The 21,927-nt window shown below is 44.6% G+C and overlaps 1 protein-coding gene across 1 annotated transcript; it reads right to left on the bottom strand.

Moving 5' to 3' along the window:
• Positions 1-246: 246 nt before the first annotated feature.
• On the bottom strand, positions 247-21,797 carry Hal (histidine ammonia-lyase). Its single transcript, XM_003476221.3, has 20 exons — positions 21,244-21,797; positions 20,942-21,002; positions 20,822-20,849; positions 20,454-20,528; positions 20,286-20,358; positions 20,126-20,192; positions 19,836-19,873; positions 19,076-19,201; positions 17,442-17,581; positions 14,995-15,042; positions 14,231-14,378; positions 13,512-13,607; positions 13,351-13,409; positions 11,656-11,736; positions 10,765-10,830; positions 10,469-10,634; positions 7,793-7,927; positions 2,719-2,827; positions 2,555-2,624; positions 247-842 (listed from the first exon to the last, which is right to left on the bottom strand). Exons 1-20 carry the CDS (start codon positions 21,488-21,490, stop codon positions 702-704), a joined length of 1,974 nt encoding a protein of 657 aa, XP_003476269.1. The 5' UTR covers positions 21,491-21,797; the 3' UTR covers positions 247-701.
• Between the last annotated feature and the right edge of the window lie 130 nt (positions 21,798-21,927).

Raw genomic sequence — 21,927 nt, forward strand, 5'->3', positions numbered from 1 at the left:
TAACAAATATTCCAAACTCCAACTTGAGCATATCATCAAACATATCTAGGAAATGAGTGTTGTGATGTTAAGTATGAAAGATACAGTTTAAAGACCACTCAGTAAAACTTTTATATTCATTCCTTACTCTTTTCTATATGACTTCTTGGGGGGTATAAGGCCTCTGTATTTAATGGTTTAAGACCTCTTAACTATTCTTTACTGTGATTCAACCAATAGAAGAAAGAGTAGCTTAAGAACAAATGGTGACATGGAATGGTTCTTTATGAATGCATATTAAGAACATTTGTCATGTTATGGCATAGATAATCAGCCAAAGGAAGTCAGCTAATGAGGAGCTTCTCAAAGCAAATGACAAAATAATGTTGGTGAAATCTAATCTTTTGGAGAAGGATACTACCAATCTGTTCCCAAATTTGAGTTCATCTGATGCTAAGAGCTAAAAAAACAGACCCATACAATTGTAGTTACGTTGATATTTTTAAGAAAGAAAACTCTTAAACCCCCAAACACCCAGTACATCTTACGCTACAGGAACAAGGACGTGGTGCTGGACTGAGCAACTATATTATTGCTACAGTCCTAACCAAGTCAGGCCTCAGGGAAACTCATCTACCTAGGGAAGTGCCCAGCTTTCTCCTTTACCGTAGAACCACTTGGTGTTCAGCTGAACACCATGATCTAACTCATAACAAAACCCATCAAAGTTCCTCTGTCTCTGGGATTTTGGTGACTTTCTGGTGCAAATGTTGCAGGGAAAAGGCTGTTGGAGACTCAGGTCTTGATTCTGGAATGTGCTCCATTCTGTATTTTTCAATGTATGGCGCAGCTACGTCCCACACCTGAGAAGCAAGCACAGGGCAAAGTTGATATATGGACAACATTATTTCTTCATGCTACTAAACATCAACTTCACCCCAAGGGAAAACATCTTCTCTACCTGAGTAGAACCAGAGTGGTTGTTTGCTTGCTTTTATTGTGAGTCACTGACACATGACTTTTGCCAATCAGTTGTTGGTTTCATTCAAGGCATTAAAATTACAAAGTCCAAGAGAGTTGGAAGTTGTAAGCCGCTTTCTCTTCTGAAGCAAAACAAGCAAGCAAGCAAACAACAAACAGAATCTAGAAAATTCAGTGTGGATTGAATGGACAGATGAGTGGATGAGTTAAGGAGGGTCGCTAATGGGTATGAGTCGACTTTTTAAAGCAAGCCCTGAATGACCAAAGGCACTTTGCTGGATTTCTCCAGGCTCTAGTTCCACACCACAGGTGCTCTGTGCCTTGGACTCGTGCTTCTTGGGTATAGACTGGGTCTCAGCCCCATCAGCATCACCTGGGACCAGGCAGAATCTCAGTACCTGCTCTGGACCTACTGAATCTGAATCTGCACTTTCACAGGATGGCCAGGAGATTCACTAACAGGTTTAAGTCTGAGAAGCACAACCTCAGATCCTGCTTCTGTCTTTACTCTGCCCACCCAGGTATCTTCTTTTAAGCGTAACAGTTTTTCAAATAAAAGCCCAGTTTTTGGTTTGCAGAGACTTTTTCTCTGATTACCACTGATAGCCAAGGAGTCTTTCCTTCTCAATGACCTTAGAAAATGTATTCTTTCAACAGTTAGGTTCTTACACACCTTACTTACCATTGCAAAATTAGTGCTAGGTAGCAGGCTTTCTCTCCCAAGAGCATAAGATGTGCTTAGAAATGATAAGTGGGAAGATCAAAGGGGACAGAGCAATGGTCCTGGAGAAATCAGATGATTCGAGGACAGTGGTAGTAAAGTCGTGGCACATTTTTTTTTTTGACAAAAGATGTTATTGGATGAGTTGTTTATTCTAGATTAAAACCTCAGCACTCAGATTTAATTGCAGTGTTGGTGCTTTATGGTAAATAGGTAGGTGGGTTTTGGGTTGCAGTTTGGGTACCCATTTCTGAATGGTTCATCATCACTGTTCTAGGTAATACGATATTTACAGATCAAAAGGCTAAAACTATACAAAAAGAGAGAGAGAGAGAGAGAGAGAGAGAGAGAGAGAGATATTTATAGCAATCAGCTAAGTCCATGGTCAATGTAACCAGAGAAAATAAGCAGTAAAAGCATATTTCACCCAGCAAGATAGGGCCAGGGCCCCACCAGGACAGGACACAGGCTCAAAGCCTTCCAGGTAACACCCTGGACTTCACTGTCTCCCCAGAGCTATGCACCCATTGCACCTTACCTGGTGGTGGGAGTCGTGCTAACATCACCAGAAGAGAAAGTTCTTTGGAATAAAAGAGGACATTTTTGGGGAGCCAAGGTCTACAAACCTTTCGCCTCAATTTCTCCCTATAAGTATTTGTTCCAAAACTGCCTTAAAATTCGTTTCAGCTTCTGCACCTTAGATAGTCAGCGTTTGGCTGCAACACGGGGCCCTTAAAGGATTATCAGATGGCTTTGCATGTTGTCTCTACTTGTTCACTTCCAGGAAACAGTAGAATAAGAATGTTTCTCCACTCCTTCCCCCTTTGCTTTCCCGTAACAACTAAACCCTAAGAAATAATCTGGTAGCCTTGCCTTCTGCTCAAGGAGCAATCTGTGGGCTGCCTCGATGTCTGGGGCCATGAAGCGGTCTTTTATCCAGGGCCTACAGAGAAAGCGTATTAATTCATCAGCCAACATTAAGGACTGCCAAGGTTCACAGTTTGAAATGGTGTAACTTAGGGACCTGTTGACTTTACCTTACAACAGAGCGCACCAGGTCATAGACCTTCTCCAGGGGAGTGGTTGTTTTCAGGGGGCGTAGAAACTCGATGCCCTGGCATGCTGCAAGAAGCTCGATGGCCAGCACTAAAACAAAAATATCGAGACAATGATGATTGTCTGACTTTATGCTTGAGGAAGGGAAGCGTCTGAGTTAACAGCTATTACTAGCCAACTAACAGATGACTGGCTTTCTCTGTTGGTCAAATGAAGTTGCCTTGGCATGAACTATCATTTTAGGCCTTTGTTTCTAACACCTCCGCTGTGTATTTATTGGTGAGAAGGGGAGAATTGAGATGTTTACCTGGACAGCTCCTCAGGAGCCTGGCCTTCTGGCTACACCTGCAAAAGTTGTCGTTTTCCCCCGTTCACTCCTCCACTAAGTTTTGTTAGCCAGGTTTGGCTAGGACAGGAAACCAGAACAAATGCCCAACCATGATCTGGAGCCCCGTTCCATTAAATAAGTTTTCTTTTCACTAAGATTTTTATTTCCCAGTTTCCAAGTGCACAAGAATGAAGTATGGATAGAGATGACAAGATGTGAACTTTATTTTAAATCCACAGTAGATCATTCATCCTGTCCCATTGTGACCTTTCTGTACTAAGCAGAATTTATAACTTGCTTCATAAATTGAAAGACAAGAAATTAAATGATTTTAGTACCCTCTCCGGGTCAACCACTTAAATGATCTGATCAATTTTAAGATTTGAAACTACTTTTCCTGGCAAATAATGGAATCCAGAGTGGCTTAATCTCAAATTATGTTTCTATGACAATTCATCATAATTTAGAACATTTCAACTATAAAGAAATGTATATTTCAATATTTAAAGTTTATTGCAAAGTGTGGGACATTTAATAACAGTTTTTAGTTTAAGATAAACTGAGTAAAGTTTGTTTTATGGCAAACCTTAAGGATGGTTAGAGACATTTCTAGACTGTTAGTTTTAAGAGATTTGGGAGTCTTCAAGTTTCAAGGCTTGAGACACACCTTACGGAATTTGGTCCTGGGAAGTCAATGACTCACTTGTTCCTGAAGTCTTTGATGAAGGTCTTTGTGTCAGGTATTTAAGCCAAGTGAATAGTTGGCTAAAAACACTTTGAAATTTACATGAAGGTAGATACAGGAAAGAAGGAATCATTTTGATCAAAGCAGTTAAGTGGAGAGTTCTTGTGTAACAGATTTTTTTTTCATCTAGAGCAACCTAGATGGTTGGAATAGATAATGGTATATTACAAAATCAATAATTTCATTGCCTAGCCTTCTGCTTCCAAGTATTACAAAGATCTGACTCAGTCACAAGGTTTCATTTTGAAATAACTTTTGTGACAGCACTTGTACAACAGTCCTTCAAATGGGGTCACAAGACAGAGCCCGTTGGCTTACTTTCCGTCATTAGGAGTGGTTAGGACAGCAACTAGAGCCAGCATCTGGAGTTTAATCATAGCACTGGCACCGAAGAGGCTCTGACTTTGGACACATTACTTAACTTCTGCTTTAATTTCCTGATCTGTACAATGGGACGATAGTTCCCACCTTCGAAGATTACTGTGCAGATCAAATGGGGTGCAAGATTGAAAGCCCACAGGGCATGCTCAGTAAGTGCTAATGATAATGGTGCTGTCTCAGCAGGGCTGTCTCACAGATAACACGGAAACAGAAAAAAGCCAGCAAGTAAATATTCACAAGATAAACAAGAAACACAGTAGAAAGACTTTGTCACCACTTCTGCAACATTCTCCACAGTCAGAAGTTCTCCCCAGAGCCATAACTAGAACATAAAAACCATGCTCTTCTTTGATAAAACTTCAAGGAGGTCAGTGTGTCTTGATTTATCTGGATACTTCTTATATAGTTCTCCTTTATTTTGAAATAAGCGGATATCTTGTGGCCTAATAATCACCTTCAATCCTCCAAAATTTTTAAAGTACTGAAAATATCTGAAGAATCATGGATATACCTTCTGGTTTCATAGATTATTTTTTTTATCTTAACAGACTATGATTTATATGAATTAAATCTATCTGAAGCAAGTAAATAATAGTACTACTTAGATACACTGCAAATATTTCTCAACGATTTCAAATTTGGACTCTATTTGTGATTCATTTATCTAGCTCTGAAGCTAATGGATACCTGTGCTCTTGTCACTAGGAAAAGACGCTTCCACTGACCATGTACCCCTCTGCCTTCCTCCAAGATATCTGTCCCTGGAGCTCTTAAAGCCTTTCCCTTTGAAAAGGTTTCCCACTTCCTCAGTCAGCTGTTGCATTTTGGGTCCCTCTCCTCCCCGGAGCAACCGGCCTTGGTATTCCCTCCCCTTTCTTTCCTCTAGTAGCCTTCAGGTACCTTAATGCAGACAGCACTGACCTTTATCTTTTTTTTTTTTTGTCTTTTTCTTTTTTATCGGTACCGGGGATCGAACTCACGACTGCCTGCTTGCAAGGCAGGTGCTTATGCCGCTGAGCTAAATCTCCAGCCCCTGACCTCTATCATTAACCCTAGCTCTTCCCCGAGCTTTGGCATCTGTACCTGGGTATCCTGTGACTGTTACCTTCTCAGTGCTTCCAAAAACAATTTACTTTGCATCTATACTCCTTTGCCTTGCTCGATGAGTACTGTGCATGCACACACAGGCACTAACTAGCCCTATGTATTATTCAGATCTTAATCTTAAATATTCCAGAGATGATTTTTTCTGCACCCTTTATACAAGATCAAGCTCAGTTCTTTATACTATGTCAGATCAAGTTGTATCCCCCTACAACTCAGTTCCTCAGTTAGAATTTCCTCAAGTGTTTCAAAGGTTGCCAAGCTGGTAACCACTGTTTGTCTCTCTGCATAGACTTTAATCTTCAAGAAGGAAGAAGGTAGGTAAATTCCTTAATTCACAGGTGGTGGGATGCTCTCTGTGTTTCCACACTAGTTTCCTGTACAATGATTAATCACCAGGCTCTGAATAAGCAAATACTGATCGTATACTATGTATTCAGTGTCACTGGATTCCAAGATTATCAGTGCTTGCTAAATATTTGTAATCAAAGCAAACTGTGATGAATGGCCTTGTAACACAAATTGCTAATTTTTTCCTTTTCCTTTTATGCTAACTGAACTTCCTTAGTATAAATGGAAGAGGGAGATAATAAAACCTGATGAGCTAGATCTACAATTTGGACCTATAGTCATGCAACTATTTGAACAAGTCTGTACCAGCCCCCTTCTGGGGCTGTACGGAGTGGCTAAGAGAGACAAAGTCATTGCTCTGGAGAAGCTCGAGTTTTACTGCAAGATGCAAACAAGCCTAAGTAAATCAGAGGTACTGGGTGCTAAGTATATCAGAGGTACTGGGTGCTAAGTATATCAGAGGTCCTGGGTGCTATTAGAAAACGTAATGAAAGGGAAAAGAAAAGCAGTTGGTAATTTAGTGGGGACTCTCATGGCAGGCATCTGAGGTTAAAAAAAAATGGGCAGCTGAACATCGGAGTGAGGCAGGGAATCATGGGAAGTTCTCAGCACAAGGCTGCAGGCAGATGGTCCAGCGAGGTACAGAGTGGGGGATGTGCTCTTTGGTAGGTACCCAGACAGCACTGTGGTTCTAAGTATGGAGTGAAGAGGCTATGTCATCTAGGGCTTCACAGGTCCCGGGAAGAGGGTCGGACTTTGAGTACCTGGAGGCAATTTTCAACAAGGGCAATGGGGTGGTCTACATTTTGTTTACAAAAACTCATCTTGTTTTGTTTTAGGTAGCGACTATAGAGAAACGATGGTAAAAACAAGATTAATCAGGAGACGACAGGGCCAATTGGGTGTCTTTGGACGATGAACTGGACAGGGGATACGAGGACAGATGAAGACAAGTCTTTAAATTTTTGGCCAGAGTGACAGATAGAGCGGGGAACCATCTGAAGAGAGAACATTTGCCACACACTGTATTGATAATGGGAGTTGGTGATGAAGCTGAACAACCCGCTCCCTCAAATGGTACTGGTGGGAAGGTGACATGATGTGACCATTCTGGAAAACTCCTTAAAAAGATGAATGTAGGGTCATCCTATGACCCATCCTTTCTTCCCTAGAGAAGTGAAGACCTGCATCCACATGTAAACTTATACACACTTACCACAGCATCATCCACAACAGCTAAAAGATGGAAGAAACCCAGTTCCCTTCAAACAATAAAATCATACACCGAATGTGGTTGATTTCTACCACAGAACGACATCTAGTCATAGGGACAGAAAGTAGATCAGTAGTTGCCTAAGACTTGGGAGAACAGGAAGAATGGGGTCGTGATGTTTAAGGTTCTTTGGAGGCCAAGGTAAATGTTCTAAATTGACTGTGTGTTGGTCACTACAGCTCGGTGACTATACTAACATCACCAACTGTACACTGTTTATTTACTTTTTTAAAGAAAAAAATAACAATAACCATAAAATAAAGTTGCAGAACAGGTTAGTAGGAGTTAACTAATTACTACATTGCATATTGTTATCTATCATTGTTATTCAGAGTACAAGATATAGACATTGTCCAAACAATGTTAGCACAAACCTTTTTTTTCAATGAACTAAGAAAAACTAGCTGCATAACTAGCTTAACTATCTTATATATAAATATATTTTTTCTTTTTCCCTACCTTCCTCTCCCCATCAGTTTGTCTTTTCTTTTGAACAGTTTCTTCCCAATTGGTAACATCTAATGAACTATGCCCTTTAAATGGGTGGATGGGAAGACATATGAATTTATCTCAAAACAGCTAAAGGCAAAAGAAGACCACTCAGCCCTTACATTTATTTTAAAACAGTGATAATTTTGTTGTCCAATAGTTTTATGCAATATTACTGCATAAACTTATGAAGTTAGAGAATGTCTCAAGGAAGGTGATTTCCGTGGAAAAGCAAGTTACAGTGAGGAAGACGGCTCCCTGGAGTACCTGACTCCACAGGCTTGGGAGGGGCCTCAGAACTTGCATTTCTAATGAGTTTCCAGGTCCAGCTGATGCTGCCTGTGGCAACCACCGGCCCTGCCATCCCCGACTCGCCAGCCTTACCGTGCTCCACGTTCTCGATGACCCTGAGCGCCTTCCTGGCTGCCCACCCGCCCATGGAGACGTGGTCCTCCGTGGCGGCGCTGGTAGAGAGCGAGTCCACAGAGGAAGGGTGACACAGGGCCTTGCTCTCCGAAACTGCAAGAGACCGGAGCTAGTTCAGAAGCGCTCCTAGGAGGATGCAATGGCTAGGTGTCACGTGGCTTCCCTAATGTCTCCACAGATGCCAGGTGTGGTGGTGCATGTGGTCTCCCCATACTCAGAGGCGCTGAGGTGGGAGGATTGCAAGTTCGAGCCCAGCTTGGCATCTTAATGACTTGATGATGAGTCTCAAAATAATGAATGAATGAATGATAAATAGCTCAGTGCAAAGGTCCTGGTTTTAATCGTCACTACTTAAAAACAGAAGGAAGAAAAAAGAGAGAGACAGAGACAGAGACAGACACAGAGAGACAGAAAGACAGAGAGCCTCAACCTCTCCTTGGTCCGGAAGACCCTATTCAGGAGCTTTTGTTCATGTCCCAAATATCAGATGGTTCAAAATTACTTTGGCACCAGGAGAAGGAAGTGGGAGAGAAGTGTGGGGGCAGGGGCTGGGCCTGCAGACCTTGGGCAAGATGGAATATTTCAGTCTGTGCAACGTGAAAGAAGTGGGTGTTCGGAGTTTAAGTAATCAGGGCCACCTCTGGGAAGTGAGGGGGCTCCTGTCCTAGCACCTCCAAACTTGATTGTGGGTATCAGTGTCTCAGAGATCTTGTTTTAATGTAGATACTGAGTTTGAGCTGAGGCCTGGGATCTTGTGGTCTAACAAGCTCAAAATTGACACTGCTTTGTGGTCTGAGGACTGCTCTCCTGAGGACCTTCTCTCTGGCTTCAGAAATCATAACATATCATACTCAAAGTTTTTTTTCCTCTTCAGTTGAACTTGAGATGGCTTTCGTTTTGTTCTTCCTTGCAGGGTCTCAGTTTTAAACTAGGGTGATCAGCTAGGTACCCTCCTTTTTGTTCAGGATGTTCCAAGTTCTGCCACTCTAAAGCCTGGGATTCTATTTATATACTTATTTTTTGGTACCTGGGATCGAACTCATGACCTCATGCTTTCCAGGTGGACACTTACACCGCTGAGCTAAACCCCCAGCCCGCCCCCCTGGGATTCTGAACTGTGAGCTTTACTGCCCAGCACCCTCTGATGATCTTTGTGTGGAAAGGTAATTTGCAAGTGGCCAAGATTCATTAATAAATCAAGCTTCATAACTTCATGAGGCCGCTTGGAAAGCTAAACTCCCACCAGGCTCCCCCATGTCTGTAATGTTCTCTGGGAATCAACTTCCTCTGCCACCACAGGACAGTGAGGAGTCTCCATCTGTGAAAGAGATATTTTGACAAGCAAAAGTGAAGAAGACCTCAGGGCACTGGGGATGAAGGGGAATTCAATGGCTCTTCCTTGGCTGTGCTGAGTTTTAGTGAAAGGCTTGGGTAAGGAAGGGCTTAGGAAGAATGTAACTGGGAACTGTTATTTGTTTAGTGTCATGATGTCCTAGGCACAGTCTTGATGCTTTTTATGCATTAACTCATTTAGTCCTAAAAACAGTCCACCAGGGAGACTTACCATCCTCATTGTACGTAGGGGGAAATTAAGGATCAGCCGGATTAAGAGACTCAATGAGACCCCACTAGTCAGCAGGAGAGCTGGGATTCAGATCCAGTCTCTGCACTCTAAATGAACCACCTCCTGGGTTAATTCTTGCCTTTTGGGGAAGGATTATTAGAGAAAATACAGTATAAATTAAATTTGGCTTTCACATGAAACACAAATAGTCTTTGAGTATAAGTATGTCCCAAGTAATTCAAACTTAAGTAGGTGTGCTGTATTTTTGTGTGTTAAATTTGGTGACCATATTTTAGGATTAAATATTGGTTAAAATAGATCTTCATTCATTGCAGTGAGAACATGGATTTGGTAGTTAAAGCCTGGGTTTGAATTCTCCACTACATTTGATTGTCTGTGCAACACTGAGCGAATAACTTGGCTTCACAGATTTCCAGATGTTCATCTGCAAAATGGAAACACTAGAGGTGTCTCTCCAGTGGCACTGCTGTGGTGACTGCACTGATACCAGTGCGACTCTGAGCATTTGCTTTGTGCCAGACCTGTGCCACATCTGTTCCTTACACACGGTACTAAGAACTCAGCTATATTGAGGTTCAGATTTCCTAGAGGGCATATTGCTCCTTGGAAGCATTTCAAATGTCGCACTGATGTCTCTCTGTTGGGGGCTGGCATATCTGACAGACTGTCTCCGGAGTTTAATCATTCAGGCTGGGTTAAGACTCACTGTTAAGCTATAAACACTTTTTGTCTTTTCTCCTTTTGATAGTTTTCAAATTCAGTTTGGAAACTAAAACTGTAAAGCTGAACTTACTATGTGGTGCCAAATTGCTTTTCACAAAGAAATTTTCCATTTGCATTCTCGTTATCATAACCTATGTTTCAGCACGTAACATTATACATACGTTTTTCTAAGCGATGTTAAAGGAGTCCCCCTGCTATGCCTGGACTAAGTGACCACGGAAATAGAAGTGGTGCAGAATGAGATCTCATTCAGAGACAAAATGTGATGCTTTCATCCCAAGGCCCTTTGGTGGGTGGTTTGGGTTCTGGGAGGGGCAGTGTCTTACCGAGGGCTGCAGCTGTACAGTGGGCTATCATGAACCCCGAGTTCAGACCGCCTTCAGCCACCAGGAAGGCGGGCAGCTCGCTGAGGGAGGGGTTACAGAGCCTTTCGATTCTTCTTTCACTAATCGCAGAAAGCTCATGGACACCAATAGCCAAATAGTCCAGGGCCTGGAAGAATATCTCAGCTCAGCGGACCCATGTTGGAACAGGAACGGAACTCAGGGCCTCATACTCGCCTGGCAGGTGCTGTGCCACTGAGCTATATCCCCAGCCCCAGGAGCCATGCTTAAAGGCTTACTTTGGCTGGGTATTCACCGTGGAAGTTTCCTCCAGAAATTGTCTCTCCCCTGCTGGCAAAGACCATCTTTCAAAATAGGTTAAGGTTGAACGTAACACTTGTGGATCCCTTCAAATATAACACACACTGAAGACATCTTGTAAGAAAGGTGACACAGATGTGTACTAACACAGTACTTTTTCTAGCAGTAGGAACCAAGGCAGATGTGGGATGGGAAAAATAGATTGCTAAGCGACTTGGCTGCCTTCAAAGGCAGCGTTGTCTCTGTGAAGACTATTCCCTGCCTGATCACCTGCCCTCTGGGGGCCTCAGCCATCAGAAAGGAACCCCATCCTGGAGAAATGGAAGTGCTTTTATTCTTTGCACAACTATGGCAACAGGGGCTGGGATAACATCAACTTAGAGATAAAATCTCAGGATAACTCTAATCAGACTTTGGAAAGGGTTTGAATGCTACCTTCTGTATAGATCATCAGGCCTTACTAGACCCAGCGAGGCCTGCACTCAGGGAGACCAGCCTAGTGGGTCTCTGAAATTACTTTTCTGGCGTGTGTCTCCATACCTTTATGAACAAACCTTAGAAGTTGGCTTTGGGTTCAATACCATCAAGAAATAGCTCAATCCGAGGTGGAACTCTGTCCCTCCATCTCTCATGGGTCAATTTTGAAAGGTCAGCATGTTAGACTCAGAACCTGAAGGTAGGTTCATTAGCCTGTGTGTGCCACGTACCAGCTGTGACCTGCAGAAAGTCACTTAAACTCTGAACCTCGGGGATGCACTCATTTACCTGTGGAAGGGAATAAGGGAACTGAGATGCTCCTCACAATAACCCTAAAACTACCAGCTGGAGGTCTATATCTGAGGATTAGGAGACATTCAGGAGGAGGATACAGGATTATCTGTTGCACTGTTCAGTTCTGTGGTAATGATGCCTTTCACAAATGCTATTGTGTCATTCACCACACCATGGACCTAAAAGACAACCAAAATAACATATAGGACCAATGGATTCCATGAAGGGTACCCACACTCTTATAACTTCTTCAGTCTTTCCTTGGAAAGCGCTTTGCTGTTACAACCATGAAAATTAAATGTGGCTCATTTAAAATATGAAGATAACGCTGATGAATCTTTTGGGTTCTCACTGAAATAAATTAGAATAAATCAATTACGATGTGCATTCACATGAGAGTAATCTATAAAAACAGAATGGGGTAGGAGAAAGAATGTCTCCAGACACGGAAGGTTAGGGTGGAAAATGGGAGAGTTATTAAGTTTATAGCAGAAACAGAAACCGACAACAGAACTTACCTCACAGCTTGTGTGAGGAAGCTAAGATAATACAGACAAATTCTTAGACATGACTCAGAGCTCTTTGGAAGGGTACTATTGAAGAGGTTAAATTCGTGAAGCATAAGTGACCATGTTAGAAGGCGCAGAGTCAACAGGCACATGCATCAGGCAGCCATCTTGCTCCAAGCCCAAGGTCAGTCACGTGCTGGATAGCCTGGCCTGCTGTTTGGCTTCTCTCAGAAGTCAAGAGGCTCAAGGCTGCAGCTGTGTGAGCCTGGGCAAGGAACTTAGCTCTCAGCCTCACTTCCCAGCTGCAGTGTGGAACAAAGCACCTATCTCATAGCTGGGGAACTTGAAGGACTTGACACTGGAAGACACTAATAATGAGACCTGTCACACAGCCGGCTGTCACAGGGAGGTCCTAAACCAGGACATATCCTTCAGTACAGTTATTCTAATGATTCTTTCTCAGGGTCTTTTCTTTTCCTGGAACCCCAGGATGTGCTAGGCAAGGGCTCTACCACTGAGCTACATTCCCCTGCCTTCTAGAGAGGTTTTTGATGTGTTGTGCTAGCAAAGAACATGCTCCATGGAAGGAAATGGAGAAGACTCTGTCACACTCTAGACAGGAGCTAGGCACAGGGCCATACTGTTTCTTAAAATGTGTCTTATCAGCCGGGTGTGGTGGCTCATGCCTGTAATCCCAGCACTCGGGAGGCTGAAGCAGGAGAATCATTTTGAGTTCGAGGCCAGCCTGGGCTACAAAATGAGCTCAAGGCCAGCCTGAACTGCACAACGAGACTCTGTCTCAAAAAGACAAAAAAAAAAAAAAGTGTCTTATCAATGTGCCTCATGTAAATGAATCCTACACCTGTAATACGGCAAGCCTAGGATCCACCCAATCACTTGCATTTTCAAATTGAAGCCTCACATGATCAACTATAATAATTTATCTCTGATTATAGAAGGGAGATAAGATACACTCACGACAAGGGTGTTCCCCAGGGCAGGGAGAACCAGTAAAACTCAACCTTTAGATGTTGCACTAAATAAATGCTGCGAGTTGTCCATTGGACAGTGAAAAAAGTCAAAAGAAAACAGTTTAGCATGCAGAGAAGAAAGTATATAGTTGAAGAAATGAAAGCATGGCATACATAATTTTTAATGAAGGCAGTAAAGGAAATTCGGATTATAATTGGCCACAGCATGATTTTCTAACACATCCCTCCTTTTCTGTTTATCTCCCCAGAGCTTGAGGAAACCAAAGAACCTTTGCTGGCTTTTTGATTTTACCTGGGGACAGCAGCGCAAGGTGTACGCGTCCTGAACACGATCACAGAACCTGTGACTCTCTGTGGGACAGGTGGGAGAGAGAAGAGAGAGAGACAAATTATCACTTCTTCTTCCCATAGAATACACAACCAAATAAACCCTCTCACACAAACATGCCACACCTGCTATTTCTGACGGGTGGTGATCCGAGTCCAAAAGTGACCGAAATCGAAAAGCAACTTCGATTTGCCCACGATGGGGCCGAACGGCGTGAATGTCTGGAATTGAGAAAGAGGAGAAGATCGAGCAGATCTGACATCACAGGGAACTGCTCCAGGTGCCGCCACGGCCCTCGGGAGTCCCACACGTCCCACCCATCGCACAGAACGAGAAGCGTAATCGCAAATCGTCCTTACGGGCTTTAGTCTTTCTACTTTAAATATCTGAGTCTAAGCTGTGCTTTCGGCTCACTTGGAGTTGAACTCAGGACACTGGGTGCATGCTTAAAAGACCTGGGCTCATCATAGTAGGGAACTGGAATAGTGGCCACTTTAGATGGTCCTACGTGTCACTATAGGAAGACGTTCACTGCATCCTATGTAAGCTACTGCCATAGTTGTATAGTTTTCCTCTTCCTTGTCCAATCAAGGCCAGTCCTAAGCCAGCTCTAGTTTTAAAGTCTTGCAAGAAGATTGCTAAAACACTGGGTCATCTGGAGCAGGCCACTTAACTCTCCAGGTCAGCGTCTGTAAAATGTGTCATACTGAGGATCTAATGTGGCAGAACTCGGAGGATGCTGGGATTTTCTCCATCTTCTCAGCCACTCAACCCCACCACGCTCAATCAGCTTGCCCCACTGGCTCTGGCTGAGTGAATGACTGAATGGAAGAACCCTGCTGACCAGTGTCGAAGGCTTTGGTGGTGCCTTTCAGCACCTCAAGGGTCAGGGCTGCCACAATGTCAGCCTGCCGGGCGATGGCACTGGCTCTCTCGACAGCTTCACAGCCCAGGGATGTGATCATCTGTGTCCCATTGATGAGCGCCAAGCCCTTTGGAGAAGGAGAGAAAAGTTCCCAACTCTATTGTAAAACACCTTCATACAGGTGGATTTCATGCAGTCTGCTTTTGGAGGATAAACATTAGCTGGTTAGCAAAATTGTTTATCTGTGGTTTTCTAAAGTGCAGGGCAGTGATGCTTAATAGATGCTTGAGGAATTTGTGCCACCAGATGTGAGATCATTAGCACAAATCTGGCCAGCAGAGTATCTATAGTTTGACCCCGTACTCACAGCAGCCACGTAGCTCTGGAGCAGGAACTGCCTGTACGATGCTTAGTTCTTTATTATGTCACATCTCTTCTTTAATGTCCCACGATCGTAGGTAAGATATCCAAAACCAACTCTGATCCAAGCCTTTTGGCTTAGAGCAGCATCACTCAAGCGCCTTAGAGAACCAGATTTGAAGTTTAAATCCCTAAGAGAATCCCCAACATTTGTGACATGAAGTCTTTTAATGGTTCACGGACAGGTCCTGTCTGCAGTGAGCAACTTTCAACCAAAATGCAAATTGAGTTTGCTTTAAGGAACCATGCGACAGACACAAACTGAACACAGTGCATACATAAGGACTTGCTCAGATGAACAAGTTTTCCTTGAATCTCCTTACCTCTTTTGGTTTCAAAACAACTGGTTTTAGTCCATGGGCTTGCAGGACCTATAGAAAGATTTAAAGTATGAAAATGGACATCAAATGAAATATCAGTCTGTTACTGATTTCGTATAGAATCCCCTAAAAGATCTTTATGTCCCAAAGTTCATTTTGTAAAAGATCAGATGGAACTGAACTGGTTCTGTGCATGTTTTCTGCTCTAGTCTCTAGTTCTGATTTTTAGTCGAAAAGCACTTATCTTCCAAACAATTTTTGTACTTAAAGGGTGAGGTCTATTGTCTTCACAATCAATTTTGGTTCCTAGGCTGCTTGCGTTCAACCTCTATCTGTATTGCTGGTTGCAGACATAGCTGCCCTCGGCTAAGGCCGGGCTCCTCACACTCTGTGTATGTGCCTTACCCCAGAGCTTGAACTAAAAAGTCCTGTGACTTCATTTCTACTTTCTCTAAACACTGGCAGAACCTCTGAGCAGGCCATGGATGCCAAATCTGTGCACAACAATGAAGAGAGGATTGTGGAATGCCCTCTACCCCATGGAGACAGGGCCCTGGAGGAAAGGGAAATAGTTTTCCCCTGAGATAAAAGAAGCAAACAGAGTCGCTGGGCTACGGGCCCTCTCGGGATGAAGGAAGAAGTTAAAGCCAGAAAAGACAGAGCCAGTACCATTTAAGGAATCCATGTCACAGGAAGACTTCGACACCCCCAGCACACCAGACTCTCCCTCTTCATGGTATTGGGCTGGGCCTATCAGTAGGGGAAGGAGAGCCAGACAAGCTCAGGAGCAATTAGAGAAATAGGATGCTGGTGTGTGAGGATGTTGGATGTCTGCTTGAGGGTACACAAGCTGCTGGGAGAACAGGAAATGAGACCACAAAGGAACTTGGTGGGGGGAGGTAGAGAAAAGGCCCAGTGGAGCAGAAAGCGCAGCTTCCTAGGGGACTCTTTGGGAGGAGAAAAGGGAATGAGGCTGGTAGGGAGGAGAAGAATGTGCTGGTGCGGGGCGCTCTGCCCAGGACCCAGTGTGTTCCAGCTGCAGGTAACCTCTGGACTCAGTGATAGAGAATGTGGGCGGGAGGGATCAGGGGATCACAGCACAAACAAGACCTCTGACGCCACGTTAAGTCTAGACTTTATTATAAGGATAAGGGAAACATTGGAGATTTTAGGCAGCACATGGCCGGGCTGGCTGTTTAGAAAGGTCAGATTGATGGCTTTGTGAAGGTGGCTGGGAACTGCCCAGAGAGGAATAATCAAGAAGACGCAGCACAGAGGACAGGGGAGCTGGAGCCAGTGTCCCCCAAAGAATAATCTAGTCCGTGAATCTGTCCCTCCTCCTTGGCCCTCTGTCCTTTACACTTACTGTTATGTGACCTCCCAGAAACGGATCAGAAATAACACTTAAAATGATGATTTAGGCTGCTCTGATGGAATTTGGAGATGGATAAAGAAAGCAATAAAACTTTAGGAAAAAGGGGATTTTCTGATTAGCTACCAGGAAGGGAAAAAATAGAACCTGCGTTTGGGAGCACACAGGAAGAACTGTGCTCCACAGCTCTGCCCTGGTAAGACCCCTGCGCATATTTGCCACCATGACAGCTGTGACCAGTGGACGCAATGGAAGTGTTGTGGGTACAGAATTCCTCTAGTGACGCTAGCAACTGTATCTGTTCACGTGGGTGGCCTCCAAGTGTAGGAAGCTGATGGTCAAGGAGGGTAACAGCCCTGCCGAGTTTGACTCGCCAGGTTGAGTTGTCGCATTGTTCACATAAAAATCACAGTGGCTTCCTCACTGGACTATTATTTTAACACTAAAGTGACAGAAAGGACAGGAGCCTCTGGCGTTTACTGGGACCCGCACCAGGCTGGGACCTGGAGCACAGGGAAACCAAGGAGTCCCTCCCCCCTTAGCAAGTGGGAGCCAGTGATCTGGACATCCCTTGAGAGGCTGACCATAGGAGGGATTTCCTTCTACCATCTCTTTGAAGGCAAATACTTCTATCACTGTTTTGTGTTATTCTAATTAATGGTGTTATTTTAGCCTGTTTTGTTTTGTTGAACTTCACTATACATGAAAGCATGGACAGCTACTTTGAAGAGAACAAGAGACTCTAAGACAGCCTTTAGTAACTACCCTATTGCCTGGTTTGAAGACCTAAAACGCCTTCCTCATTTTGTTCAGTCTTATGTCCTATTTTGGTCTGTTTTGTTGTGTTTAATTTTTCCCTCTTTAAAATAAAATTTAAAAAAGAAAAGAAAGCACCCAGAAGTAGCAGGTATTCATTATGCACAAGCACTGTTATAAGCTTTTTTTTTTTTTTTTTTTTGTCTTTTTGTTTTTTATCAGTACCAGGGATTGAACTCACAACCACACAGCTGCAAGGCAGGTGCTTATGCTGCTGAGCTAAACCCCCAGCCCCCTACAGGTGCTGTTATAAGGCTCTTACGTATTTGGCGTCCGCCCAGCCACTCTTTGGAGACCACATTTTCCCTTCTCCAATTAGCCCGAGAGCCAGATGAGCGAGTGGGGCAAGGTCTCCACTGGCACCCACAGTTCCTTTCTCTGGGACGTAGGACAGGCAGGAGGCTGTGGGAAAAGCAGGCACCAGTGACTTCAAGGGGACTTACTTGGTTCTGGCAATCCTCGTGTCACCGGTGAAGACTGCTGTGCCTACGAGGATTGATGGCATAAATGGCTGTGCAAAGCCAGTTCCTCAAGCACAACAAATACTTAAAGGACCCAGCCAAGCTGCTACTGAAAGAGAGGGAGGACAAGAGGAAGGAAAGAGAGGACGGAAGGAGGGAAGGAAGAAGGTCCCCCACCCCCATAAAGCAGCCTTCAAAATGTGCGTGCACTAATCTGCTCTTATTGACATGTTTAGAAGTTCTAGGCATGTATCACAAAGACGTGCTAGGAGTCAAGGCTGAAAAAGTGCAGTGTTGCTGATTACAGCCTTGTTTGTAAGAATAAAACATTAGAAATGATGTAAATATGGAAATAAGGGACACTCCCATTGATTGAATGGTATGGAGCCATCAAAAGCAACTGGAGAATGTTTGGAAACGTGGAAATGTTTACCTTAAAACATTCACATGACATATTCTAGAAGGTCAGGTACCCCAAAGTATTAGCATGGGTTCCTTGGCATGGTAAAGTCACAGGCAATTTAGTCTCTTTTTTTTGCCAGTCATGCAGTCTACTGCCCCAGTATCAGTGAATATGTACTGTTTTATCAAAAATTCTCCCCAAATCACCAAAATAGGACTCCACAATAGGCTGGGCATCCGCCATGCCCTTTACTGGTTGGCACAGGGTGTTTATGAGTGATGTGTGCCCCCAGCACAGGAACCCCAGTGTGAGGTAGCACCCTCCCACCCTTTTCCCTCGTGAGCCGACCTAGGTTTATCCTTATCTGTGCTCCCCATGAATCGAATTGAATCGAATATCCAGTCTCTCATCAAACGAGGAGTTTTGCGTAAAGGGTTGACCTGCTGTGCTTGTGGGGCTGCATCTGCAGTGGCTTCCCGACTAATGAGTCATTGACCTCTCTCCATTCTGCCCCACCCTAGCAAGAGGCTGGATTTCAGTGTGCCAGTCTAACTGGAAGGTCACCTGAGGAGAATCCAGACGTGGCTCCCAGCTACTGGCTGGGATTACCCTAGTGGTCTTTGAGGTGAGCATCATCTAGAATCCTTACAGTCCTATAGGATTTTATGCAACTTTTGTAATCATGTGGACACCATTGAATCAATGGTTCTGTTTAGCACACTTAAAGGGCTTGTTTTATTTCTATTATTATTATTTTTTAAGACAGGGTCAGTCGCTGAGCTAAGACCCTGGTCTCATTCTAGTCTTACAGCTGTCAAATGCTAAATGAAGGGCGCAGTAGGATAGTTGTAATTCACAGGACTGTCTTTGCCCCTTTGGTGCCCTCTGTCCACCCTGCTGTCCTCTGCCTTGTTGGGCCCATTTTCCATTCCTTCTTATCTCCACTGCCCTTTGGTGTGGAGTCAGTCAAATCTAGTCTGCAGAATGCACCCAGCCTCCACAGAAGTTTGGTCCAGGGATTCACCGCCTTACCATTAAATATTTCAATAACTTGTCTGAGGGTCTCCAGGGAAATGCCACTGTATCCTTTGGCTAAGACATTGATCCTTAGTGCCAAGAGCATCCGACACCTTTCAGGACTGAATGGTTTCCCAACACCTACAAAGCAACACTGGTATTTGCTCCAGGATAACCAAACCCTATTCCGCCTTCCGGTGGGCTCCATCCCTCAAACCCTTCTCTCTTTCGCCCGAGAGTCTCCACATTCTGTTACTGGCAGCATGAGTCTACCATACCTGTCTTGATTCTCAAAGCATCAGCTTTCCAACAAAGATAGAGCCTCAGTTCCCCTTCTGGCAATGCTTTAAAGTCCCCCACCCTCCTGAACCCCTTTAGAGTATCGTCAGGCTCCATAGCACAAACTCAGCTGCTGAGTCTTGACAGATTTCCCCATTAGCCTGGCCCATCCTGACTCACCCTCCAAGCTCCGGCCTTCATCCTCTCCCCTGAGTTTGCCACCCTGTCTGCAAGATGGACCCACGCTCCCCTCCCAAGCCTGACCCTCTGTTCAGCCCAGCCCTGTTGCTGAGGTTCAGCAAAACAACAAAAACAAAAACAAAAAACCAGTCAAGTGGTCCGATGGCAGGGTGGTCCCCCACCCCTGCAGCAGCACCTGCCCTTGGAATGTGCTGAGGACACACTAGCTGGCCACCGGCTCGCCCAAGGGGTCACACCAACACTGTGCTGTGAGTTTATTCATCCAACCCACCAGGAGGCGCTTTGAATGATTTACCTGCAGAATGGGAGCGAACTAAGTTGACCTGAAGTTCCCTGGAAGAGAAAGGTACAAACTCTCTTAGACACCTTGAGGTGGAAATTTTTCCTCCGCCGGAGAACAGCTCCTTGGAGGTGCAGTGAGAGAAACCAACCCGCCCGTGGTTTCACTATCAATTTGCAGCAAGTTACCCCAAGTCTCACCCTGCTCATCTGTAAACTGGGGCAAATGCCAGTGATTTTCCTTGTTGAAAAAAAATCTCAGACGTAAGGAAGGCGGAATATGAACACACGTGTGTTTCAACTTACTGTAGCTTTCTGATAGGAATTATGGTGTTGGCAAATTTCCCAAAGCCTGTAGTAATGCCGTAAACAACTAGAATGAAAAACAGGCCATGCAGTCAGACGCAGGAGGGATTTTCTGGTCTGTAAAGACTTTTAGAACATAAACATAACGTGAAGAAGATACCCGTTTTTTCCTCTATGATCTTGTCTATGACTTCTCTGGATTGCTGTACCTTTTTCTCAGCAACTGGAGTCAGCTAGGAGGAAAATGTTGATCAGAACCGTGTATGTTAATGACTTTGCATCCAGAAATGTGGAAATATCCCAAACTTCTCCCCTCTTGCCCCCATACCTTTATTTTGTAGAGTCCCTTTCCCAAGTTGACCAGGTCTTCCGTGGTCAGGCTGTTCCCATCTAAATCGATATACTGGGCAGAAAGGGAATCTCAGTAAGCTCGAGCAACTTAACCTCTCTACAGTTGGACAGAATCTGATTTTGATGATTCAGGAGGTTCTAACCACTGCTGTGAAACAGTAATGTGCTAATTTAAAAGCCAGCTTTCTTACAGGAAGATGGGCAGTCCCTTTCCAAGCTCAGAACTGATACAGACTGTGCTGACGCGAGGTTATAAAGCCTGTCCTGTTGATCAGCTCTGCAGCCTGTTGTACATCATGACACGGCCATCCTTACCCGGGGGACTTGATTTTCTTTGCAGCTTACCTTTTCAGGCTCCCGGTATTTGCTGTATCTGAAGCCAGGTAAAGGAAAATGTTCCATAGTGTGGAAAAGCCCCAGTCCCTTTCCTCCAGAGGCGACCCACGGGCCCACAAGAAAGGATACAGGTAAACTCCTTCTGGTTGAGAGGGAATGAAGTCGGGTGACATTGCATCGCCTTCGATGACTGAAACGAGAAGCCCAGAGAGAGAGAGCCCTTAGAAATCACAGGGCAGAGCCACATCAAGGAAGGCCAAGAACTGCCCATAGATTCGGTAGAAATGGCTGCTTTAAAATGACTTGCAGTGCTTTGAAGTGTCCTTGGCACTTTCACCCAGGACAGACCAGGACATAGATACAGACACATCCTGTAAGGACAAAGCTCAAATGTCCACGCATTGTCTTCTCCCAGCCCAGCAGCCACTCACCCACTTCCACGAACTCATTGTCCTCCAGGGCCACCTCCAGCAAGTCCTCATTGTCCAGTAAGCCCAGACCCTTGCACTGACGCATGAGGAAGCGCACATCATCCACCGAGGCGAAGCCACCATTATCCGGCTTGTTCTTCATGTAGCGCCGTATGGCCTCACGGCCCAGCCAGCCCACAGTGAGCTTCGCGTCCTGGCAGGGCACAGCCAGCCATTCCCCGCGCACATGCACTGTATACCTGGGCATGGCTCCACTCTGCAGCCGGAGACCAGGAAGCTGCTGCTTCAGACCTGCTGGCTCCTCCTGGGAGAGTTTTTATCTAGCAGGAACTGCAGAGGTGTGGTCGGTGAGGATGGGCTCTCAGAACACACCCCTTCCCTAGCCTTTACTCATTCATGGTTTAGACAAATATTTATCGATGGTTCCTAGTGTCCCTTTGGCTTTTTGTAGCTATGCAAGAGACACGAGAAGAGGGTGAAGGCTGGTGAATATCCGTCTGTGTGTGATCCGGTTCTGCGAGCAGAAAGGCCTGGGGTCTTCCATGCCTCTGGTTAGGACCCCAATTTCTCTTTCTGTCTGCATCCTCCTTCACTGAGGGCGGCTTATAAACAGCGTATTCCTGATTTAATTTGGAATTACTTAGCTGTAAAGTGCACCCTGATGGCCAAGTGTGACACCCAGAA

Source organism: Cavia porcellus, unplaced genomic scaffold, assembly GCF_034190915.1.
Source record: "Cavia porcellus strain 051 isolate PalLab524CR breed Dunkin Hartley unplaced genomic scaffold, mCavPor4.1 scaffold_8, whole genome shotgun sequence".
Classification (NCBI taxonomy): Eukaryota; Metazoa; Chordata; class Mammalia; order Rodentia; family Caviidae; genus Cavia; species Cavia porcellus.